This window comes from Hydra vulgaris, chromosome 11, assembly GCF_038396675.1.
Source record: "Hydra vulgaris chromosome 11, alternate assembly HydraT2T_AEP".
In the NCBI taxonomy this organism is placed as follows: domain Eukaryota; kingdom Metazoa; phylum Cnidaria; class Hydrozoa; order Anthoathecata; family Hydridae; genus Hydra; species Hydra vulgaris.
In genome coordinates this window covers 45307501-45334642 of record NC_088930.1, presented here as the reverse complement: position 1 = coordinate 45334642, position 27142 = coordinate 45307501, and the positions used below count along the sequence as shown (strand labels likewise).

General features: G+C 28.5%; 1 protein-coding gene, 1 long non-coding RNA gene and 2 other non-coding genes across 4 annotated transcripts in view; 1 reads left to right on the top strand and 3 right to left on the bottom strand.

Moving 5' to 3' along the window:
* Positions 1-477: 477 nt before the first annotated feature.
* Positions 478-9129, bottom strand: LOC136087276 (uncharacterized). Its single transcript, XR_010641682.1, has 3 exons — positions 8876-9129; positions 947-1204; positions 478-856 (listed from the first exon to the last, which is right to left on the bottom strand). It is a non-coding gene; the product is annotated as an uncharacterized LOC136087276 (long non-coding RNA).
* Positions 9130-10615: 1486 nt separating this feature from the next.
* Positions 10616-10688, bottom strand: trnaf-gaa (transfer RNA phenylalanine (anticodon GAA)). Its single transcript has one exon. It is a non-coding gene; the product is annotated as a tRNA-Phe (tRNA).
* Positions 10689-12670: 1982 nt separating this feature from the next.
* On the bottom strand, positions 12671-12743 carry trnaf-gaa (transfer RNA phenylalanine (anticodon GAA)). The gene has a single exon. It is a non-coding gene; the product is annotated as a tRNA-Phe (tRNA).
* A 6383-nt stretch (positions 12744-19126) lies between these two features.
* The window catches only part of LOC136087058 (uncharacterized), a 9001-nt gene continuing 985 nt past the window's right edge, over positions 19127-27142 (top strand). Inside the window, exons 1-2 of the mRNA XM_065809564.1 lie at positions 19127-19175; positions 19911-20316. Coding sequence (XP_065665636.1) covers positions 19127-19175; positions 19911-20316 — 455 coding nt within the window. The remainder of the gene's footprint in view (positions 19176-19910; positions 20317-27142) is intronic.

Below are 27142 nucleotides of genomic sequence, written 5' to 3'. Positions count from 1 at the left end.
TTTTAATAAGAATTGATTGGTTTAAAAAAAATTCATCTAGCTTGATTGAGAAATAGTCAGATCTGATTTTAAAACTTGTTGGGTGTTTCATGTACGTTCAATTTTTTTAAAATCAAAGTAAAGAAATCGATGTAAAATATAAACAATATGTTAAACGCCTATTATTATTTAGTAAATTTATTTTCCGAATTCCAATGAAAAAAACAGGCAATAATAAATTAAATTGCGTATTTCTGGTTACAACAAAGAAATTGCAATTCAAATTTCCTTGTAACTTACTTATTAATATTTTCATATTAACTATTCGTTTATGTAACAAAGAAGTAGCATAGGTGCTTTGAATTATTTTCTGTTTAAATTATTTCTTGTCTTAAATAAAAGTTCCAATATTTGCAGTAATTTCAGTGCTAACGTAGATAATGCATTATCGAAACAAAAAATTTCATTCAGATGTATTTTTTTTAAACTTGGCAGAAGATTTTTTTTTAAATTTTGTTCAACTTTATTAATAAAAGTTTCCTTACTTTTATAAACTTTTTGTGCATGTTACTAAATATACAACCCCTCCAGTTTAATTTACTTCAAATTAAAATGCATATCACTACATAAAGTATTCAGGGTAATATAATAAATGAACAATTAATAATTAGTAAAATTAATAGGAGTATTCAAATGGGAGCCGTGGTATAGTGGTTAGAGTTTTGTAATAGGGGTTAGAGCTTCGGGAATGGATGTCCGAGTTCGAAGCCGGCTATGACCGCATATGCATCGTTGGTAAGAAAGAAGACGTGAACTTCCTGGTTAAATGCTATTCCGCTGCGCTCTGTGATGAGACCGTTATGATTTCTTTAATCACCTGGAAAAAAAAATTATTTTTGTTTTAAATTAAAGTAAAACATTATTATGTTACTTTTATGTTACCATTTTAAAGCTTAGTAAAGCTAACCATGCAGAGTGGGCCAGTTGTAAGGGTTTCAAATTTTTTTTTTTTTAACATTAGCAAGATGAATCAAGAAAAGTTCTTGCTTTATTATTATAGTATAGAAGCAAAAATATTTTTAAAATGTCAAAATTAATGGTTCTTTCAAATCAACATCATTCCACGTGACGAACAACTTGACTTATTTCTAAGTTAGGCTTCTGGTTTCTCTAAAACGGGTTTTGCCTTTAACTTCTAGTATCTTTCATTATTCGTCGTAGGTTTCTAAAAATAAAATCTCTCAAATAGGTTATATATGAATTTTTAATTCCAATAAAGTGAAACAACTTGGTGTTAACAAGGTGAAACTACACTGTATTACTATTGATATAAATATACAGTTTCTTTAAATATTAATGCAACAAAGCAAGTAACAAATGTTTTGCTTTTCGCACATAAATTTTTTTTATCCAAGTTATTACTTTGTACATGCAGTTACTTCTTTGAAAGAATTAAAAAAAAAGCTGTAAGATATATCATGCCGCTTATTAGCACCATTGGTGTCTACTTACAATTTCAATAAACTTAATGTTCTCCATTCTTGTAGCAAGATACCCTATTGTTCAAATGCAGCATGCAGAGACGATTCTACGGGGGTGTGGGGAGGTGTTATACCTTCTTCTCCCAAAGATGGTGATTTTCAAGTTAGAGTAAGATTTTTTGTTTTAGAAAGCAGTCGGTACTTTTTAAAGGTTCAACCCCCCCCCCCCTCCACTATCCCTTGTTTTATTCCTAGAATCGCCTCTGGCTGCATAAATTATGCTACGTAATGTGAGTACACACAACTTCGGGGCCAGAAACCTTTGGGATTATATTGAGTTTAACAAATAAATTATTTTATAAGAATATGTTAAAAAATCCAGCTCTCAATTATCTCTGAATAATATTTGAAGACTACACGGGAAAAAACGGGAATATACTAAGACTTTTATAAATGATTAATATATTCTTTCTCAAAACTTTTTAAATGTGACTGCAGTTTTTTCCTGTGTACTCTTTAATTGCTCAATAGCTTGAATTCAATGAACTTAGTAATTGGTCAGTTTTACGTGAATAAAAACTCAAGGAGTTTTGAAAAAAATTTTATTCACGTAAAGTTGAACAATTTGCTCAGTAATTGCTCAGCTTTACGTGAAGAAAAACTTAAACAGAATTTGTAAAATTTTTGTTCACGTAAAGCTGACCAACTACTGAGTAAAAGCAATTGCTTTTTATTATTCATCCGGCCTTTATTTCAACAACTGCAAATTTTAAAAACTTTAAATTTTTTTTTATTGATTAGTTTTGTCCTATACAGACTTTGAGAAAGCCTTAATAAAAAATCTATTTTTCAAAGAGTCGTCAAATAAATGACTACGCAAATAAATGTGCAAAGAGAAAAAAATATTTTAATGTCTAGTGTCGGCATTTATCATCTTTTCTTTGCTAACAAAACAATGTTTTTAAAGCGGCAAGTCTGCTCCTTGGATATAATAGCTTTGTTGCCGGGAGATATTTATTAACGCGTGATTTCTATGATATGATGTTAGTTAATAAACACGTGATTTCTATGATATGATGTTATTTAATAAACAATTTTTAAAGTATCAGCAATCAAAATTGCTTTATCTCTATTTACAGTCATATTTGTTGTCATAATAGTTAGATAGTAATTTATAATCAGACTAACCAATATTTGATTTTCTTGAAGAGCTTTTAATATCCAATTATTTAGACATTTAAAGATTAATTATTGCGGTAAATTTAAAAAATAATAAGAATTGATTTTTTATATCCATTTAAAACATATAGATTTTATTAAAACATAAAAAAAGTTTATTACCGTTTTGTATTAGGGTAGATCAGGGTAATATGAGCACCTTAAGCGAAAATTGGAATATTTTCAAAAATAATTATGCTGGATCCAAAATTTTTGCCAATAAACAATTTTTAGGGATCCCTACTCATGATCCACTTAGATTTTTGGGCACCCGAAATTTTTTCTTAAAAACTTAGAGGTTTTAAAAAAGTAGCAAAAGTGCTCATATTACCCAGACCACTTGGTGATATGAGCACTTTAAACTAGCTCAAAAAATAACGCTAATTAAGTAAAAAACTACCAACCTGTCAATTAGAACTCAGTTTTGGAATATAATGATTCGTTATTAACAAAACTAATCATTAAAAAGTCAAATTTTAAGTAACCTTTTGTTGAAACAATACTACAATGTTTTCAGTAAAAAAAAAGAAGAAAATTAGTTCGTTATTTTTCCAATTTTATTAACTCAAACCTTTGAACAATAAAAATTCAAATTTTTTGAGTTTAAATTACAGAAAAATATTTAGTATTGTTAAAATATTAAAAACTTTTACTATGTTTTGTTTTTATTAAGAAAGCAATTAAAACCACTTCTATTTTAGGACTTTAAACTAGGTAATTTCAATGAAAAACACTGGGTAATTTGAGCATGCTCATATTACACAAAAATGGCATTTTAAAGTCAAAACTAAATGTTTCTATCCCTTATTTTTCAAACAAAAATGGATTGGATTTTAAGCTAATATTTTTCTTTATGAAAAATTTATTTTTTTATTTTTTCGCCAAAATTTGGCGCCACAGATTTATTCATGCGTGTTGATATTATTTTAACAACGCAAATAATTTAATAGCAATTTAATTAGATGATAGCCCTTAATTACTGCATATGAATTTACGTTAATTGTTAAAGTTGATTTAAAAAATACAAAGCAACTTTAAATCACTGCTTACATCTAAGAAATCTTTATTTATGCCCATTTTACCACGGAGCTCATATTACTCTAATCTACCCTATATTAACTTAATCAACATAGAAGTGAGTATTCTGTATGTGTAAGATTCCTGCACTCATATGTAAACGGATGTGGACTCTGGACTTAGTGAATTGTGTCTAACGATCAGATATATTGTATCACTAAATTGCGATTAACGATAGTGTTTTTAAAAAATTCAGAAGTAATAACTTGTTTTGTTGCTACCCAGTCATGGCAACAGCCATGAAAAGTAATAGTTTGTAAAATTGAAAATTACAAAAACACATAAAGAAATAAAGCTCCAACAGAGATTTACTATTTAATTTTTTATGTTTAGTTATTAAATTTTACAATTTTTTAAATAAATATAAAGTATTTTAATAAAACTAAATAGCGCCATATAAAGTCATTAAATTATTAAAACAAAGTATTATTGTAAACGTAGATTTTTTTAAAAATAATATTAATAATATTTTCAAAAATGTGTTCGCCCCCGTCTAACTTTTAGCGTTGTTGCTTTATTTTATTTCGTCACTATAAATATTTTACATAAACATAACTTTAATACATTTTTTTTTTTTTTTAAGATTTTTAAATACAATATTTTATTCAAATACTTTTTTATGTTAGTTGTTACTGATTTTTTATGGCATTTTTTACGATATTTGTGTTTGTATTGTCAGTGCAGTTTATTGTGTTGATTTTAATTAGATTATTTTTTGTTCTACTGTATGCAATCAACTATAAATAAAGTTTTACAGTAAAAAAAAAGTTAAATTAAATACCAATTAAAAATGCGAAATTCTACTGTTAACTCAGTATGTAATGTTATTAAAGTATCTGAATGTAATGTTTATTATTCCCAAAAAATTTCCAAAACAGGTTAATCCTGTTCACAGATAACAATATGCAAATAAAAGAAATAACAGGGAAAACAAAATTTACATCTAGCAACCTCCCTAATCGACTAAAAACTGATAAAGGTAAAATTTTAATAAAAAAAAAATTGCTGAGAGACTGAATAATTTTTTTATAAATGTTGGGGAAAATTTAGCCAAAGAAATCTCTCCAAGTAGCAAAACATTCCGGTCTTTTTTTAAAAAATTAGATTTTATTATGGACAATTCGAAACTTTCCATTGAAGAACTTTGTTCAGCTTTTGACTTGCTTCAGACAAATAAAAGTCCAGGTCTTGATGAAATTAATGCAAATATTTTGAAAAGTGTCTTTGATATTATTGAATTGCCCCTTTTCATTATTTTTAAACTTTCATTAAAAAACGGGGATGTCCTGATCAATTAAACTTGCTAAAATAATTTCAATTTATAAAAATGGTGACGATTCTTTAGAATCAAACTACAGACCCATCTCAATTCTTTCCTGATTTTCAAAGGTTTTCTAACGTAATTTGTATATTATAATATATAACTTCATTAATAAAAACAATATATTATATCCTAAACAGTTTGGGTTTCGGAAATCATTGCACTGAGCATGCAGTGATGGATCCCAGTGGGCACGGTATGTTTTTAAAACGTTTTTAAAACGTTTTTTAGATGTTTTTATAAGGTTTAAATCTAATAAAAACGTCCAAAGAACGTTTTAAAAACGTAGTGTGCCCACTGGGATTTGGTTAGCAATACATACTTAAAGCAATAATGACTTGCATAAAGCATCAAATCTTCTAAGTATTATGTTTGCTGGTGACACAAACTTATTTCTCTCTAACAGTATCTATCTATTATTCTCCATGAAAAACAAAGAACTTCAAAATATATCTAAATGGTTTAAAAGTAACAAATTAACATTAAATGTAAGCAAAACAAAATGGATTTTTTTCCACCCGCTCTCCGAAAAACGTTCTCTACTCCCAAATCTACCAAAAATTCTTATTGACTATATTGAAATAAAAAGAGATACTGTAACTAAATACCTGGGGGTTTTTATTGACAAGAACATCACATGGAAACATCAAATTAACTATGTCTGCTCGAAAGTTTCAAAAAGTATCGGAATTTTTTAAAAGGCGCGTACACATTTAAATAAAAATAATTTAACTAAACTTTATTATTCTTTTATTCATAGTTGTATAAGTTATGGAGTTATTGCCTGGGGTAGCATTGATCAAAGCAAGTTACAATGTCTCTATCGCCGTCAGAAACATGCAATCCGTTTAATTAATTCTGCGGATTGGTTTGCACATTCCTCAATATTTTTTAATCGAATGAAAATCCTCAATATATATAACTTAAACGTATATGAAAGTTTATCTTTTGTTTGTATGTGGAAGTGTGATTTATCTCCTTTAATTTTTAAAGACCTTTTTATTTTGAAACAACTAAGCAAGTTTAACATGAGGAATAATAATTATTTAAATGAGCCACTCACGATAAGTGATACAGAATTAATTGAACTTGGTCAAACAAAATTCAATCAATTCTGTATCACTTATCGTGCAGCTCATTTCTAGAACAAAATTATTTTGCCTAACTTCGGCATACCCTAACTTATCCTGTTTTTAAAAATAAATTGAAAGATCTCATTCTCTCTATTGAAAATATCTTAGAACATTTTTTATTTATCTTGTGATAAAAAATTTTTATTGTCATGTATGTTCAAGTTTTGTTTTACACTTGTTTACAATTTATTCTCATTTATCTAAGTACGACTTATTGTTTTCATGTTATTTTTTACGTACTCTTACTGTAAAAAGGGGTTTTTATAATATTTTACTCTTTTGTAAAAGGCTTCTGACAATAAGATCATTGTGATCTTCTTTTAGAATCCTTGTTTGTATTTGAAAAATATGTAATTTATATATATTACGTCAAATGTAAACAAAACATTAAAAAAAAATAATTGTTTTTTCTACTGAAAACACAGAGCTAATAAATCTCAATGACTCAATGACAATGACAAAAGCCAATAAACTGTCCGTAAACATTGATAAAACTAAATACATTCTGTTCACAAAACCTTCAAAAACTGATAACATATCCTGAAACTTCCTGATTTATTTATAAACAAAATTACATTAAAAAGAGTTAATTCAATGAAAATCCTAAGTATAATATTTGACGATCATTTAAATCGGAAAAATCATACTCAATTAGTGGAAAACATTATTTCAAAAGTTCTTGGGATCCTTTTCAAAACGAAGCACCTTTTGAATATTATGTGTTCAAAAAGCTTGTATTTTTCATTTATTCACAGTTACATTACTTATAGCGTGGGTAAGTAATTATTCATCTTCTTTAAAAAAAATTTATAAGAAACAAAAGCTTGCTTTTGTTTCTTATAAATTTTTTTTAAAGAAGATGAATAATTATTTTGAGTTATAACCTTCAAAAATTAACATTAAAACCCGTATAAACAATCAACAACAACCATCAAATAAATATTAACAAACAATTATCATCTAAATTGCAAACCATGCAATCGTCACTATGTGTTCTTACTTTCAGGTTTCAAGCTTTCCACTATAGAACTAGTAATATAAGTTAGTAAAAATAATGTTTAATCTAAAAATGCTTATTTAGGTTTAGGGATCGTCCGTAAATTACGTAACGCAAACTTTCACAATAAAACAAAAAAGATCAAAAGTTTTCCTTGGCAGAGTTTTAATTTAATAAAAATTTAAATTAACGCATTAAGTTTATTGAAAACCTTTGCGTAAAAGAGTTTAACCCTTTTGTGCCTCGTGGATATGCCAATCGTTTTTGTGGATAAAACGTTTTTGTGAATATACCAATCACAACACCTCTCTAAAAGTTACAGTTCAACCCTATTTAGTCTTAAATATTAACCTTTTGTGCTTCTTGACATATAAATTGAGTTTAGAAAATTTGGAACTTTTTATTCACGGATAGTTTTCATGTTTAAAACACTAAAAATAATTGACAAAAATATATGTAATTCTTAGACGTTTTCAGCGCAGATGGCTTTAAGAAATAGGATTATAAATGATTCAAATGAAGCTCTTCGAATCATTGATGAAATGGACAATGTCAGTGATTTGTTTTCTGAGTCTTCAGAGTCTGATGACAACGAATTCCAAGAGAATAAAACTGATATTTGCTCAACAATAGTTCCATTGACAATGGCATTGTCAGCAAGTCGGTCATCATCATCAGAAATAATTTCATCTTTATCATATGAAGAATATGTTTGTTCCGAATAATAAAGGACTCTATACAATAGCATTTGCTAATAACAATGGTACTGTAAATAGTAAAAGAAAAATCCATAAACAACAAACAAGTAAACAACTTCATACCATTAAGACTAAGAAGCCTAATATTAGTAAAGATAATAGAGAATGGAAAAATATTAAAACTATTTAAACTATTATTCCGTTTATGACAACACCAGGATCAACATTTAGAAGATCTGCAACTATTTTGACGAATATTTTCAGGTAGTCGGGTATTTAACACAATTCAGTCAGGTAAATTTTATTTTTGGGATTTTTTTTTTATTTATTATTTTTATTTGTAGAATTGCCTCTACTCACAGGACAAAGCTCTCAGGTGCAAAAAGGAAAGCAGAAAAAGAAATTGAACAAATCAAATAAAAAATGTTCTCAAGAGCGTTCTTGAAAAACTTCGGAGGCATCAATTCCAAGATTAGAAAAGATTAGCAATATATGCCAGCCTGGTAATAACGAGTTTAATAGCCAACAGCAAAAGAAAATAACGGAAACTGCAAAAGATATCTTTGAAATCAAAGATGGCGCTCAAAGTAACTTGCTAGATATAACTGATGAGAGTGTAAAAATTGATTTCCAACATGAGGTAAGAAGGAGTAAAAAGAAAATTTTCACTTATGAGTTTGAAGATGAACTCTTTGACAATCCCAAAGAAAAGTTTAGATTTAATTCATTTTTTTTACAATTATATTTTCGAAAAAATTTGATGATTTTTGGAAATAGCACTTACGAAATATTATTCTAGAAAATCTCAATTTTTCTAAAGGACATTGACGCAACAGCTCTTTGCTTTTTAAAATTCCAACAATAACTCATTGTATAAAAAATGCAAACCTTTGGATTTAAAGAAAGAACTGAAAAAATCTTAGTTAGGTTAAATAAACAAATAAAATTAAAAATAAATAAAAATTCCTTACCAAGGATTTATTTGCCTTTCAAGCGTTTCTAATTTGTTGTTTAATACAAGGTGTGAAAAATAAACAATGTTAATTTATTTAACTCATATAGTGAAACCTATACGCATCTAAACTGATCGACAATGTCCTGTAAAGAGCGAAACATAGTCCATTAATTTGAAAGAAATAGTCCAGTGAAATAGACAGAATTCCAAAAACCTAAAACAATGTTACTTAAATTAATAAATAATAATTAAATAAAACATCAACGTTGCTTAAATCTTATTAGTATTGTAAAAACAAAACAGCTTAATGTGTTGAAAATATTTACATTCAGAATATATTCAGTTATAGGGGAACCTGTTGTGCCTTTGACCATTTGACCTTTGGTCACTCTACCTTGTCGGCTTACTATTATTTACTATTATTTATTTATTAAAAAAACGTGAAGCGCCATTTGAAATAATAGTCCATGACAACTCGTCTTACCGTAAAACATCAAACTTGGGATAGATGGTATCGATCCACAAGTGATTATAAGTTTTGGCTCTTAAAATGTATATATTTGCATTAATCTTATTCTGATTTTAAAAATGTGATAAACTGTTGTTTGATTTACCTACGACATTATAAACATTACCCAACAAGTTTGGATGATTATGTCTGACCGTAAATGGGGATTAAGACGATAATTGTTAAAGAAGCCCATCTCGTGTACCTTTGACAAGAGTAGGATGTTGTACCTTTGACCAAAGAAAATATGTGACTTTATCTAAATAGTTATAATAACTGATTTTATTAAAAAAAATTAGTAATACTATTAGTAATACTGAGTATCGTAACTTCGATACACAAGTCTTTGCAAGATTGTAAGGATAGATTTTTCTAAATTTTTTTTTTAGACAATTAGGATTGAATACAAAATAGTTAGATTTGTTTTTTTATTGATACAACGTAGGTCAGAAGTTGATATATAATATATAACAAGCTAAAATATTAAAGAGGTTCAAACATAGCATGATTTTTTGATAATAACATTTTGGTCAAAGGAACAACGCGCATTGGTCAAAGGTATAACGTACGTGTTGTACCTTTGACCAATAAACTTCTTTTTTTAAAACGCGGGAAAAAAAATACTTCTTGGTTTAATGAAAAAAAAGTCTTAAGCATGATTTTTGAGCAAAATATGAGAGAATATTATATAGTTTGAATGCTTTAAATTTACTCAATAGACTACGCAAAAAACGCCTTCAAGCAAAAAGTGGTCAAAAGTACAACAGGTTCCCCCCACAAGTTGTTAACAATTATCCAAAAGGAATTGTTGAAAAATTGAACTATTTAATCTGAATAAAAAGAATACATGTTTATAAATTTTTATTTACATTAAATTTTAACACATTTTTTATTGCTTAAAGGCCCCTTTTGGTTTCTAATCTTAACAGACTAAAGGAAGTTATCTGCTGTTAACTAAGATAGAGAGCAACAATTTAAATGACCATTTAATTTGCACGCGCAATCAAATCGAAGGGTAAAGTATCAAATCAATTTTTAACTTAAGAACTTAAAAAAGTAAGAAACTTTTAAGAAACGTTTAGATTATATTAAGGAAATAAAAACCTATATTAAGAAACTTTCGTGGCTAGCGTATGCTTGATTTCTTATTTTAAAAATGTTCTGTTACAATGTAGTTGATAACACTATCAAAGCTCGGTTCAACTAAACTTCTATATAATAAATAATAAAAGAACAACTCCAAAATTATGCCGAAACCCGGGATTGAACCAGGGACCTTCAGATCTTCAGTCTGACGCTCTCCCAACTGAGCTATTTCGGCTTATGTAATAGTTTGTGTTTTAAAATACAGTATTACAAAAAAAAAAATTTCACATTTTAATTTTTTTCTACATACTATTTTGGTTTTTTTATGGTAAAAAAAATACTGATATTTCAATATTCATTTACCAATAGGCTAAAGTCACCAAGTGTAGTAAAAAAAAACATTAAAATAATTTTCATGAATATTTGTACGCATCAGAGTTGTTAATGTGATGTAAAAAATAGTGATTTAATACCCTAAATATGAGAGCAACAAGTTGATAAAACATTTCTTTCAACTATTCTCAAATAGATTTAAATTCATCAATAAATTTTAACTATCATAGTATAAATCTCTCAGCGTTCAAAAATTATGACCATATAAAAATTGTAACCCCCTCAAATTTCAGGGATTGAGGGTGGGGTTTGCAGAAAACTTTTTATTAAATCAAAAAAGTAGATTTGAGTGCCATCAAAGTATTTAAAAAAATTAACTTTTTATTTAATATAAACAATATTGTTTTTGGAAAACTATCACTTGAATATTTTTATTAGAAATTTTAAAGTTCCATTTATTACCACATAAAGCGTTTACCACCTTAACGTGTTTACACCTTTACGCGTTTCCATTTATATTTATTCCATTATACCTAACGCATTATTTTGGGTAAGTAATAAAGAAGAAATTTTCTAAATTTTTAAACTTCAAGCGATCGTTATACTAAATTATTTTTCATTTTCCAATGAAGTTTAGTCGTTTAAATTAAAAAAGATAACAAATTCTAACTTTTATTGTTGATTTATTTATATTTTATCATAAATCATGTTATTATTTTAACTAAAAAACTTTTGTGCATTTTTTTGTTGTCAAAATTAATTTTCTCAAAGATCCATTATTTTGGTTAAAACTGTTAAATCTTCACAATATTTTTACTTTGACTGTCCTGAAACATTTTTTTTCCCAACTAAATAGTTCAGAGTCTGTACTACAGACATTGTTTTATTTTACTGAAATCGTAAAACAAGTAATTAACATTTTTCAAAACCATAACGAAACATCACCAAAAGGGGTCGTCTATAAATTACGTCAAGCTTTAAGGGGGGGGGGGGGGGCAGTAGTTTTGTGACGACTCATACGCGGAACTTGTTACTAAAGTGTTATGATGTTGTGACGAGAGAGGGTGAGGGGTCTAAAATAGTCAAAAAATGTGTGACGTAAATTGTGGACGACCCCAAAAATAATTTTTTATCGAAGTCTACCGCTAATGTTTCGAAAAGTTTGCAATAGCAAAAAATTTTATGGCACGCAGATCATTGATAAAAACGAAACTTTTTTCTAAATTTAGAAAGTGCGAGAAGGGGGCAAGAACCCCTCTAACACATTTATATGATTATATATTAAATCCTCTTAGCGGGCGCCCATGATTCAGTACCATTACACATCCAATTTTCATTACAAAAGTTTTGTATTGAAAATTAGCTGTGAAATAGCAACGAATCAAGGGCGCATGCAGAGGGGAATAAGTATACTATCATATAAAAAGTGTTAGGGAGCTCTCGTCCCCTCCTTGTACGTTCTAAATTTAGAAAAAAGTTTCGCGTTTGTTACCGATCTGCGTGACATAAAATTTGTTTTGACAAAACGCCTTGTTCATTTGATAAAAGAAATTCATTAATTTTTTCTGCACAATAAATTCCATAACTTGCGGTCATTTTTAAAACTGAAAGACAACTCACTTTTCAAGTCTTTTTAGGCTCTATACAATTATGTTTATCCTATATATATTTAAATAGGATAAGTAAGCAAAAAAGACTCCTCTGGAATGGCTACACTAGCTGGAAAAACTTAAACAAATGCCATATTGGCTAGAAGGGATTGCGTTTATAGAAAAATCTACTTCTACCCCTGTACCCTTTTAACAGCATTAATTTCTGAAAATCGTGATGATGACAAATCAATTTTATAGTTATACAAGTTTTAAATAAGTTACACAAAACACATGCCGAAACCCGGGATTGAACCAGGGACCTTCAGATCTTCAGTCTGACGCTCTCCCAACTGAGCTATTTCGGCTGAAAGATACGGTAAACTTAGTTTTTATTATTTTCTTTTATATAGCAATGCATCTAAAAGATTGTTAAATTACGTAAAAGATGGTACGGTACGGTATTTGCGATAATATTAAATATGCTGAAACTAGTTTTTATAGTAAGTTGTTGACCATTGATAGTTTTGACAGTCAGTCGTTGACCAGCTTGATTGACCTAATGTGGTAAATTCCAATTCAAGCTATTATCTTAAAAAAATACCTTGAAAAGTTTTTTCTTATTCAATCTTTTTTTTTGTCTAAAAAACTATAAATAAATAAAAAAATAATAACGAAAAAATATATAACTTAATAATTGGGGTAAAAGGGCAAAAAAGGGCTCTACAATGGTATATAGATAACTCCGCATTGCCATCTTTAAATAAAGTCAAAACTAAATGTTTCTTTGCATTGTTTTTTAAACAAAAATGGATTTGATTTTTAGCAAACATATTTTTCTTTATGAAAAAATTAGTTTTATTTTAGCACCAATATTTCGCGCCACAGATTTAATCATGCATGATGATATTATTTTAAAAATGCAAAAATTTAACAGCCGCTTAATTAGATGATTGCCGCTAATTACTGCCTATAAACTTACGCAAATTGATTCCAGTTATCACCACATAAGTCGATTCAAAAAATATAAAGCAACTTTAATTTCACTGCTTACATATAAGAAATCTTTAAGTATGCTCATATTACCAAGGTGCTCATACTACCCTAATCTACCTTATATTATGCTACAAAGAGTTGTTTGCTAACTAATTATCTGGTTTAGTATACGAATCAGTAATACTGAAATAGACATTCAATTATGTTTCCTGATTTTGTTCAATATATTCCGATTTCAACACGAAATTAGCAGATAATAATAGATCGTATCCACCGATAATATCATATCCCCTCAATAAAAAAATTCAAAAAAGCAGACGCGATTTAAAGATATAACTTTAAATCGGGTCTGCGTTTTAAACTTTTTTAGAATGTCGATAAAGTTTTTTAGCATTTAATAGTGTAGGGGAGACCGGGGCTAGTTGCCTTTTTGTCTTTGAGCTCTGTAGTCAGAACGGCAAAATTTTTTATTGGGGCCCTTCTGGGACCTCGAAAAAAAAAAAATTCATTTTTAAACGTGTTCACTTTAAATCTAAATATGCAGATAAGGAAGTTCATTCAGTGCAAAAATCATTATCAAAAAAACTAATATTTACTCACGAAGAGGTAGAAAATAATATGTTTGATGAATGATTAATGAAAATGATAATGAAAAATTAATGCTCAGAGAAGGTGCGTGGTATGTTACAAACACAAAGTTCGAAAAGATTCAAAATATGAATCTGTAGAATGTGTAGAATGTAGGACTTTGTGCAGCTTCATGCCTCGCAATTATCAAACAAAAAGTGAATATTAGTGTATATATTTTTAAAATTTTGTGTTTATATAAAATGATTAGTGGCGTAGGAAGGTTTTTAAATGTTTGAAATAACCAACTTTAAAAAAAAGAACCTTGCAAATTTTTTTCGTATGGCGAAAAGATTCTTCACAAAAAAAAATTACTGTGATAGGAGAATGGAAAAAGAAACCCTAAAATCGTAGCCCCCCCCCCCTACCTAAACGTGAGGGCAATGAATCGAATTATTTATTTTTTCATAAATATAAGCTAGTTATGTATTCATCGACAGATTTTGATTTTTATGTTTAAATTATTTCAGTGTTCAGCTTTTATGACTATATAAGTTTGTGGATCCCTCAAATTGAGGGGGGTGGGGGGGGTGAGGATTATATATTCTTAAACTTGAATAATAACATATTGTAGTTTGTAAAAGTGATGAAAATAGTAAAAAAAAAATTTTTATTTATTAGTAAAAAAACAATGTTTTTCAAAAACACTTAAGAGGACGTTAAGAGACCAATTCAAAAAAAAAAAGAGAGACTTAAAGGGACGTTAGGAGACCATTTCAAAAGAAAAAAAAAAAAGCCGGACTAATAGCGACTGTAATTGTAAAAAGCGCGGGACTGTTAAAGGGTTAAGTGCAAAATTTATAGATATTTTTTTTACCATTTATTTTGGCAACAATTTTAAGCCAAAAATTTAATAATTTTTTTTTTTTTTTTTTTTTTTAGTTATAAGTTTGCCGTTAAAAATAATTACATTTCTCGTATTGGTAAAATATACACATGGCGGGGGCAAGAAGAAGACAAAATAGTCTTATCGCCAAAAGTTATCAAATATAAAAAGAAAGAAAAGAAAGAAAAAAAAAAAGAAAATTTTTTTTTTAATTTTTTATTTATTTATTTATTTATTTATTTTTTATTTTTTAATGCTTTTAGCTGGTACCAAATGCTTTTAGCTGGTACCATAATGCTTTTAGCTGGTACCAAATGTCAATACGTTTAACAGTAGCCCGCTTTTTCTCCGTAAAAAAAAAACCTAAAAAATATTATTATTTATTTTTATTGTAAAAATAAATTTTTTCAATATTTTTGAAAATGAAAAAAAAAAAAAATTAGTTTTATAAAAATATAAATATTTTTCCACAGTAAATGCTATGAGCTAACTTACCTCGTGCAAAGTTTGTCAACTTAGGGATCGTCCATAAATTACGCAACGCAAAATATATTTTAAAAACAGAAGTAGGAGATATTAAGCTCCTTTACGCGGTGATTTTCATTAAACTTAACGGGCTATTTTGATTTTTAATTTAAATTAAGACTATGTGAGAGAAAAATTTTAATCTTTTTTGTTTTGTTTGTTTTGAAAGTTTGCGTTACGTAATTTATGGACGATACCTTACCCTAAAAGCCTTTTTTTCAATAAATTTTCTTTTTAATTATTTTAAACAAATAATTTTGAAAAATGTGAGGCACCATATTGTAGATAACTTTTGTGCTTTATCTAAACGTGTAAAAATTATTTTAAAAAAAATTTATTTTTGCCTTACCAAACTCTAAAATTCTCACCCTAGTAAAAAAAAATTATTTTCAAAAAAATCAACTTCAAAACTCCCAAAACCAAAATTAAATTTTACTAAACTAAAGAGAATGTAAAACTAAAAAGAATAAAAAAAGATGAAAAAAATTTTAGGACGATCAAGGATCTTTTTTCAAAATTGAATTTGCTAGTACCGGAAAAAAGTTATGAGCAAAAAACCGAGATGAATTTCTTTTTTGGAGGAAGAGTAAACATGCTAATTGCTTACACTTATGCATTAAAATTTGACTAAATTAATAACTATTAATTAATTAAGACGTAAATAAATATGATAGTCTTTGCTATCTATCTAAGAATTTTCAGAACAAAAATGACTCGTATTTATATTCGGAAAAACGCAAACAACTAACACTGAAGAGCAATTACAACTTGCAGTTGAACAAATCAGAAATAGCCAAGGACGACTCAGTTAAGCTCAGTCCATGGCCTACTTAATAACAGGCCTTAAAGACGCGCGCAAAAAAAAATTATTGTGGGCGGATATTTTGTAAACAAATTAGTCGAATATAAAATAAAAATGAGCTACTAAGTTGCTTGTTGACAAAAAATAAGTTTTTCAAAAATAACTTTCAAGAAAATTGTAATTTTTATTTCACAAATCAACAAACTTTAAAATATAAAGTTTTTCACCTTTAATAAGATTTTTCAAAAGTTTACTAAAAAAAACAAACTTTTCCTTAACAATGTAAACTATTTTTTCTTTTTAATCCAACAAACTTTAAAATTTAAATATATTTTACATACATTTATATTTCTAATCAGTAACAATCAACACAAGTCATTTTAGATTAATCAATTTTGTGACAACTTAAGCACTTTTAAAGCTGGTTATTTAGTTGATCGAGGTGTGTAAACCTTGTTATAGTTGTTAAACAATGTTAGATAATATTTTTCCATGATACCTATCTATGTTTTCAAAACCATAAAGTTCTGCTATAATCATTGTTATATTTACAAGACTTTTCCGACAAACTGAGGACATGATATGATGGAAAAATAACCTATTGCATATTGTAATTTATTGCATTACAATAAATAACCCATTAACACATATTGTTTCCAGGTAATTTCAATTCGTTCTTTTTTAAAACCTCCAGATTCCTCAAAATAGAAATTTGTATCACTTTCATCTCCATTGTTTCTGTTGATGTATCCTTTAATTAGGGTCGGACTAGCACTAAGGGGCCCGGGGGATACATAGATGGGGTTCTTATGGTAGCAAAAAATTTAGCAAAACTAAGTTAAAACCTTAAAATTGATGCATATTAACAATAATTAGTTATTATTAATTTGTATTTTTGTGTGATTAATTTGTGTATCTTGATTTATAGAGAGGCCCAGGTCCTTCAGACATAGCTGGGGTCCGGGGGAATACCCCAACCTCCCTCGCCAGTCCGACCCTGCCTGCAACATAGATTAGTGCCATTTTTACAGATTTAGATAAGACTAACTCCATATTTGAAAGATTATGAAACACATTGAAGGCATTGTCATCATTTGTTAAAAATCCACATTTCAATATTCACAACTTGTTTGGATTCTATTAAAATCTGAGTGTAAACAAGAAGAAGCTTTGTTTTCTTAAGTTTTACTTTTGTAAAATTTGTTGAACATTGATGAAATATGTTCCACGAGAACTTTGACGAAGTTAACTAAACATTTTTTTAATGAGATCACTGGAAAAATTTCCCAGACATACAAAGTCATGTGAAGTGTTAAGGAGATGCTTTGTTAACTCAACCACTCCTCTACATATATATGCAAAAGCAAGAGCATTATTTTTGATAAGTTGTTTTACTCGCTCCCCTTACTTTTCAGGGACCATTTTTTCAAACATAATTGCTTAATCAAGTAAAAATTCTAATCGATGGTCATTAGGAATATCAAAGACAGCCCTTTTAAAGTCTTTAAATCAGAAATAATTGAATTAAACATTGTAGATGTTTTTCTTGCAGCTCTTCTTCGTAGATGTAGTTTAGAAAGTCACGCGCAGATTTAGGAAAGTATTTTTTTTCTCCTTTGTAACTATGACAAGCTCCATTTCCAAATCTTGAGAACCTATATCACTAAGCTTTATTTGCAAACTTTTGCAATATACAGCCAGAGAATTTTCATTACAGGCTTTGATAGGACTCGATCAGATCGGTAAAGAAAGTCATAAAGCTTTGTGACAATGCCGATCTGTTCAAAAAGCTCTTTTATGCTACTGAAATATCAATTAGTGACAAAAATAAATCTGCTTTTTACTAATGTTCAAGCTGTCAAGTGTGATCAACACATTTGTATGAATAAATCGATTTTTTTTTTCGTGAACACACTATCAGAAAAACCTTTTCGATGCCCAATACTTCTGCGATTTCTGATACCTAAATACGTGCGTCGGAAAATCCATTTTCGCAATATTCATAAAGAAATGCATTTGTTGCCTTTATTTCACTAGCTGATATGTCGAGAGAGGTTGCAGAAGACTGAAGAAGCTTACTTGATTTGTTGATTTGAAATAAAACGTTATACCAAATAATAGTTGATAATAAGAAAGGCCATGTTCTAATATATTCCGTCAGCGATCGTACTTCTGTGGCTATTGCCTCATCTCTCTTTTCTAAGGCATGTTCTTCCAATCTTTTGAGTGCCTCTAAAATTTCTTCTAAATAATAGCAAAGTGGTTTAACACAGTTTATTCTACATCTCCATCTGGTATCTGATCGTGGTTTGACTGAAACTGCCACGCACGGTTTTAAAATTTCCCATCGAGGAGGAGACTATGAAAAGAGTGTATATAACTTTGAAAGAACACCAAAAAATGAAATTGTACTGATGGACGACAGTGCACCATCAACAATAACAAGATTGGGTGAATGGTTTGCACAAGGAACATATAAGGCTTTAGGATTCATTTCAAGAAACCTAGCTTTTACTTTTACTTTCATATTAGTACCATAAGATTGACCACAACAGTCTAAAATATTTAGATTCCAATTTTTTGCCTGATTTAAAAATGCATCCGAAAGCCCTTTTCTAGTTGTATCATTTACTGTCAGATATCCAAAGAAATTTTTGGAAATGTCAATACCTACTCCAGGAGTACATGTCACTGATTGCAGAATAATGCTCATTTATAATAATGATCTTTGTGCGAAACGTCTGGCGTACAATCTAAAATAATAGAATAGTATTTTGCCTTTTTTACAAAAGAAAGGTTTTTAGATCCAATCTCTTTGGCTAAAAGTCTAATCAACTCGTTCTGTGTATTATTGCTCAAATAGTACTTCTTGGTTTCTTTGTCCTGAATTCTTTGCATAAACTAATTGAGAACGGTATCGTACTTAGCCAATAATTCAAACACACTAAAAAAGGTTTTCATTGCTCTTTGAACCAATGACTGTGTTTGAACCACGGAATGCTAGATTTCGTGCAGAAAAAAATGGTAATGTCCAGTATCTTTTCTAACACAGCCCTCCAAAATATCCGCTCTTTATGAAGCAACTTTTGTTGTTGCTCGTCTATGGTAGCTTGATTTGCAATGCCTGCATTACAGAAGTTGAGAAAAAAAATTAATTAAGAAAAAAAAAAGTAGCAAAGCAATAAATTAAAAGAAATATCAGTTAACCTTTTCGTAAAGTCACCTAGTGTTCAAAGCACTTGAAATGTGCACTGCATGTTTCGTGTTCTATAAGTTTTTTAGATAAGCCTTCCCAGGTGTTCATTCCTTGTCGGAATGGTGAAGAAATTGTCCCTAAAACTTTGCAACAAAAACAAAACACTTTATTGTTTTTGAATCCACTCTTATCGTAGTAATAATTGCAAAGTATCGAATTGTACTTCAACAGAAAGTGTCTAATATTGTATTATTAAAATCGCACTCTGTTGATAGCAAATCAAAAAGATTATGATGGCAGTAACAAAATCAGACATAAAGAAAATGTAGACAGAAATGTTCAGCGAATACAAAAAAGAAACTGAAACAATGCTGAAGCAACAAAAAAAAAACTTTGTTGAGATTTTAAGCTCCAATTTAAAAATAATAATTGATCGATTAAGCCAAATTAAAAACAAATCGGCGGAAAGTATAAAAAAAAAACAAATTAAAAAAAAAACTTGATGAATTAAAAGATAGTCTTAACTTTCGCAAACATTTAATCGACCAAAAAATTAAACTTAGAGAACGAAAGCCCTATAAAAAATATTAGCAAGAAAAGTAGGATATTAGAAGATCGATCAAGACGAAATAACCTCAGAATAGAAGGCATTACCGAAAGTATAAACGAAACCTGGGATGAGATCGAAGATAAAGCTTTAAAACTATTCTCTAATACTTTAAAAGTCAATGAAGTTGAAATTGATAGAGCTCACCGCACAGGTTACAAAAAAGAAGGACGACCGAGAAATATAATAATGAAGCTACTAAGATATAAAGATAAAGTTAAAATTCTAAAAGAAGCTCATTGTCTAAAGGGACTAAATATCTACATCAATGAAGATTATTCTCGAGAGACAACAATTATAAGGAAGAAATTGTTTATTGAGGCAAAACAAAGAAGAGAAAAGGGAGAAAATGTCGGAATAAGGTACGATAAAATAATTAAACTAAAAAACGTATCTACAAAGAAAGATAAGTAAAAATATTAATTTTTATTATCATAAAAGAGATATAGAAATTTAATTTTAAAAATGACTGATAAAATAACTAAAGCAAAAACTTTTGAGATTTTCGATAAGAAAAATACACTACTTTTGAATAAAAATAAGGATCCTGATATAAATCTCTTTGAGGATATTGATATTGAGTCTTGTGACTGTAATGTTGAGGAAGTTTCTTGTTATAAAGGCTCAATGCAACCATCATTTACGACATTAACTTTAAACATTAGAAGTCTGAAAAAAAATTTTGAAAATTTTAAATCTATGTTACATAACATGAACTGTGAATTTAAGGTAATATGTCTTATAGAAACTTGGTGTCAAGATGAAAATTCCAATAATACGAATCATTAATTTACAGGGTACAAATCAATTCATCAAACCAGAGGTAAAGGTATGGGCGGCGGTATATGTTTTTTTATCCACAAAACACTGCAATTTAAAAAAGCAGAAAATCTAAGCCATTGTAGTGAAGAATGTGAGTCATTAACCTTAGAACTAATTAATAATAAGAAAAAAGTACAAAACGTTTTTTTAACCGCAATATATAAACCACCTAGTGGTAATTTAAAATTGTTTGAAAAATACTTAAAACAGTATTTAGAAACGGCAAGAAATAAACAACTATACTTTATGAGGGACTTCAATATAAATCTTTTTGACATAAAAACTGATAATAAAGTTTAACGCTTTATAAATATTCTTTATCAACATAGTATATTACCATTAATTAACAAACCAACTCGTGCTACTCATCTAACTAAATCACTCATAGACAATATATTTGCTAATAATTTTTCAAAATATAACACTCAAAGTGGGATCATAAAAACTGATGTAAGTGATCATTTTTCAATCTTTTTTACTTCTAATTCAATATGCAAAGAAAAGTCTGACAGGATACCAAATAAAATAATATATATAAAAAAAAGGGAAATAAATAAAAATAGTATTAAAATTTTTCGCGGTCACTTATCGCTAATAAACTGGCAACAACTTATTAACTACAAAGACGCAAATAAAGCTTATGAACATTTTATCTGTGAGTTTAGTAATGCTTATGAAAAAGCGTTTCCAAAACAAGAAAAAAGAGTCAAGCTCAAAAACTTACAAAATCCATGGATTTCACAAGGCCTCATCAAATTTTCCAAGAAAAAACAAAACTCTACAAAAAATATTTTAAAAAAAAAACTTACAAAAATGAAAAAAAATATAAAAGTTACAAAAACCTTTTTGAAAAACTTAAGAAACAAGCTAAAATAAATTATTATTCAAATCTTTTACAAAATAATATTGGTAATAATAAAAAACATGGGATGTTATAAAAGAAGAAATAGGAATGGAAAAGATTGATTCAGGTAATATTCTGCCAAACCATTTAAATATCGATAACAAAAACATTGTTATTAATGATCAAAAAAAGATTGCTGATAGTTTTAACAATTATTTTACAAACATCGGAAACAAACTAGCTAATAAAATAACTCAAAGTAAAAAAATATCTAAATCATATTTAAAAGAAGTGGACTTTGTAATGGACGAGTTTGACTTATCTTCTGATGAGCTTCGAAACGCATTTAAAACAATAAAATCAAAAAAGAGTCTGGGCCTTGATGACATAAGCTCTCAGGTGGTTAAAGAAGTTTATGATGTTATTGAATATCCCCTATTGTATATCTTTAATCTCTCATTAAGAAAGTGGAGTTTTTCCTGAACACGTAAAGTTAGCACGCGTAGTCCTGATATATAAGATAACTCTACTTTATCAAACTATAGGCCTATCTCCATACTTTCATGCTTCTCGAAAGTACTAGAGCGCATAATATTCAACAGACTTTTTTCATACCTCCAAAATCACAATATCCTTTTTAATAACCAATACGGATTTAAAAAAGACCATTCAACTGAACATACAGTAATAAAGTTAGTTAACGAAACTTTGAATGGGTTTGACAAAAATCAATATACACTTGGAGTATTTATCGATTTGTCAAAGGTGTTCGATACAGTGGATCACGAGGTTCTTCTATACAAACTTAGTAACTATGGTAAAAAAAATAAAAATCTAAATTGGTTTAGATGCTGTCTAAACAATCGGAAACAAGCTTTATATTACAATAAAACTTACACTTCCTTTGAAACCATTACTTGTGGCGTTCCCCAGGGATCTATTTTATGTCCTTTGCTTTTTCTTGTCTATACTAACGACATATTTTTATCTTCTCGTATACTGAATTTTATTCTTTATGCAGACGACACCCAAGCTTTCTACACCCACTCAAATATTAAAACTATTTCAACACAGTAAATCAGGAGCTTGAAGAGCTAAGCGATTGGTTGAAAACCAACAAACTTTCCTTGAACATTGAAAAAAGCAAATACATTCTTTTTAAAAAACCATCAAAGTCAGACACATTACCATTAAAAATTCCAGATATTTTAGTTGACAAAACAAAATTAAAAAGAGCATTTTCTGTGAAGTTTCTAGGAGTCATTCTATATGAACATATTTGCTGGAAAGAGCATATCAAGTTGTTAGAAAATAAAATATCTAAAAGCATTGGAATTATGCATAAAACTAAGTATATTTTAAATAAAGTATGTCTAAAAAGTTTATACTTTGCATTTGTTCATAGCTACATTAGCTACTGCAATGTTGCCTGGGCAAGTACTTACCGATCAAAACTACCCTTGGTCTATAAAAAACAAAAGCAAGCATGCCGCATATTTACAAATGGATATGTTAGTGCTAAACAAATAATGAGAACTCTTAATACTTATGAACAAAACATCTATAGCATCCTTTAGTTTATGTTCAAAGTTAAAAATAATTTGGACCCAAAAATATTTCATAATTACTTCCAACTTATTGATCATAAATACGAAACAAAACATTCTAAGCAGAACTACTACATTCCAAAAATGTCTTTGAGACAATCCAAGTTCTCAATATCTAGAAGAGGTCCACAATTGTGGAACTCATTTCTCACAAATGTTATTAAAACGATAAACTCTTTTCAACATTTTAAATGCGTTTTTAAACAACAGTTACTTGACCTCAGCATTACGGTAACAATCTCTTATTTTTAAAAAACTTTTACACGTCTTGAATTTTTTTTTTTCCATTTACGCAATAGCTGGAAATGTTTATGGTTATATTTATAAAAATGCATTTAATTGTATTTATATTTATAAAGATACATTTACTTGGCTAATTTACTTATAATATATATATTATATATATATATATATATATATATATATATATATATATATATATATATATATATATATATATATATATATATATATATATATATATATATATTTATATATTTAAATAACTTATAATTTGTGTTTATCTTATATTCAATTGATATTGATTGTAAAATATAATAGAAGTTAGTAGGGCAAGATGATAAGACCATCGTTTTCTGCTTGCTCAAGCCAATTTGTTACGTCAACAATTTTGTAAAAAAAATTTATATTGACGAAAAAAATTATATATCTATATCTATCTATCTATTGCTTTTCAAAGAATATATGAGCCATGTCCGTTCAAAGGTTTCTCCATCCTTCATCTTACGGTTATAATAATTCAGTGAAACTGTATTCTTTCTAAATTGTATGGAAAATCTATTTCAATTTTTTTGAAACCATGTTTAACAATGTCACACCTCTGTGCATCAGAAACACCATTGGGCAAATCAGAAGGATCATCACTAAGAAAAATAAGCGGAATTGTTATGCCATTTGATGTAGATTCACATATCAATCTATCTGACTGTACTCTATTATTCAAATAATAGAGTAGTTAAATAAACGTGTTAGTTTGGGGTAATTTGTGATTTCCTCCCTGGCTGCAGCTTTTTCCTCTTCTCTAAGTGGCATCACTTTTCACTTTTCACTTATTTCATACCAATAATTATATCGCGAAAAACTAACAACGCAAAGATATTTATAAATTTTTGAAAATCTTTTTTCATTGTTTGTTTTTTACGATATAAAAAACTAACAACGCATAATAATAAAAAATCGATTCAAAAATGAAAAATTAAAGTCCATATAATTATGGACATATAATTATATGGACTTTAAAAGAAACAAATGTAAAGCATCACAGTTTTCCAATGCTTTACATTTTTTTCTTTAAAAACAATGCCGAAAATAAAAAACGATTAATAATTTATAAATAATCTTGAAATATGTAATCTAAATATAAACAATAATATATTCGCTTATAATCATAAAATAAGTGGACATAGAGAAATATATTTCCTCACGCGATACGCTGCTGTTTAATGGTTTCTCAATAACGGTTTGACAGATTCTTATAAAGTTGGCGTTTTATAATAAAAGTCTGACCTCGGGATTGTTAAACAATTTTTTTTTTTTTTTGCGTTAAAAATAGGGAAGAGTGGTGACCACAAATTTCAACTTTTTTATAAAAACAACTTTTTCCCATATTGTCAACAACTATGGCGGATATATTAATGCAGAAGTCAAGATTAATATCTTAACTAACTATCCTTAAAAGATCTAAACCATTGCGCTAACAGATGTTAAAATGTGCGATAAATATGACCCGTACCAAATTGTTTAGTGTTCCATTCAGTACTGTTCATTGTACTGAATGGACCAACCCTTGTACTGAATGAACCACAAAATAATTCTTTTTTATAAAAAAGATCAATATCTACATCGTCAATAACTATGGCAGATATATTAATTCAGAAGACAAGAATAATTTCTTAACTATCCTAGTGTTTTGTTTACAACATTGAAAGTTGTAAACCATTGCGCATTGCAAGTTATATTATGCAAAGCAATTGGGGTGATAAATGGAGTTTAAAAACAAGAAAGCAGTATGTTGAGACATTATTGATATTTCTGAATTAATTAATACAATTTTAGACCGAAGTCTTGATCAGATAGCCGAATTACAATAATCACAAACATATTGGCTAGCATTATCTGCACTTGTGCAAGCTTTATGTGCCCAGCTCACACACTGTCTGCAACGGTACCACACTTCGTTGTCACAACCCATTTCTTCACATATAGCACACAAATCATAATTTGATGCAATACCTCCACAAATAATTAAACAATCTTTAACATCATTATCATTTCTTTCAACAAGAATATTATCAGCCTCATCATTATTATGTCATTAGTGGAAACTTTAGAGACTTTTTTTTTAGAAAAGTCTTGTTTTTTTAAATTTTACTGAAGTTGTTAATTTCGAAGAGCCTCTTTAATTGGAGTATCAGTAAGAATCAAAGAGGAGACCTTTTTGCGAGCTAAACGAACTTTTGCAGAAGGATAAGGGCGTATACTTTCCACATTCAGACTATTGCTAACATTTTTGTTGACTTTGATATTTCTATTTATTTCTACTGAAACTGGATTGATTTGAGTGCTTCAGGATCAGGTCTATTAATTTCTACTCAAACTGGATTGATGTTGAGTACTTCAGGATTAGGTCTAAAAATTTCTACTGAAACTGGATTGAGCTTGAGTGTTTCAGGATTGGGTCTGTTTGTAACCTGAGATAACAAAAATCCTCATCCTTCCATCGATTAGGTTAAAATGGACTTATTCCAGATGCTGAAAACCACTAATGATATTAACTGGGATATATACTTTTGCCCAAGTCTTTCCAGAAACTTCTGCATAGATTGAAAGTTTTTCCTGGATGTGGTACCAACCAGCTATCAATTTCACAACTATAATGACATTTAACTTTACCTTAAAAATATAGTGTAAATTGAAATAAATTGAAAAGATAAAAAATTACCTTTGTCTTGAAAAAAACAAAAAATACAAAGATTAATGCATTATTACGAATAAAGTTAAACCAAAAAGTATAAAAAAACTTTGAGTATACAAAAATTATATGCAATTAAAAAAATTCAATTAACAGCTGATTAAGTTTTTATTTTTCTAATGGTCCATTCAGTACAAAGTCCATTCAGTACCACTCTTCCCTATTATTGCATTTTTAAGGTTGTATAGTTTAGATAATATTGTGATTAAAGTGCCAAATTTTTTTATTAATAGTAACAGTATCAATATAAATTAGAATATTTTTATTATAAAAAATACAAAAAAAATTTTATTTTCACTTTTAAAAAGGGCCCTTAAAAATATCCCCTCCTCAATTGGGGTGTGTCGAGGAGCCTAGCCACGGCTCTGAATCCAAGTGAGATACAATTTCATTGGCTTTTACGTTACGTGTTCATGGTAGTGGATTTGTTATTGTTCTTTTTTTTGGTAGAGGTGTAGGAATTTGACTTGGTGATACACAGATAAAATAGTTGGTGGATTTACAGGACGAATTTTACCATGAACTTGACAGGTTTTATAAATAACTGGCTAATGATTTTTACAAATAAATGTGTTTGGACTGTCTGGAATATTTCTTTTGGGATTGCATGAATCCATCTTTCTTTTTCTTGAGGATTACGATTTTTGTTTGGTAATCGAAAAATTTTTAATTTATGTTCTTTGTCATTGTTGCCTTTGCACCCAGTTACACAATATATAAAGGGCATGATATAGTTTTTTGTTGAAATAAAATTTCACTTTTTCTAAATATAGAAAATATACTGCACATAAGATAGCATTGATTATCAAACATTTATTAATAGTTTTAAAGAAAGCGCTAATAATCCAGGCCAAAAAAAGTTTAAAAAATTAAATAATTTTTTTTTTCTTAAATGAAAGACCGCCTGCCATAACCAAACCCTC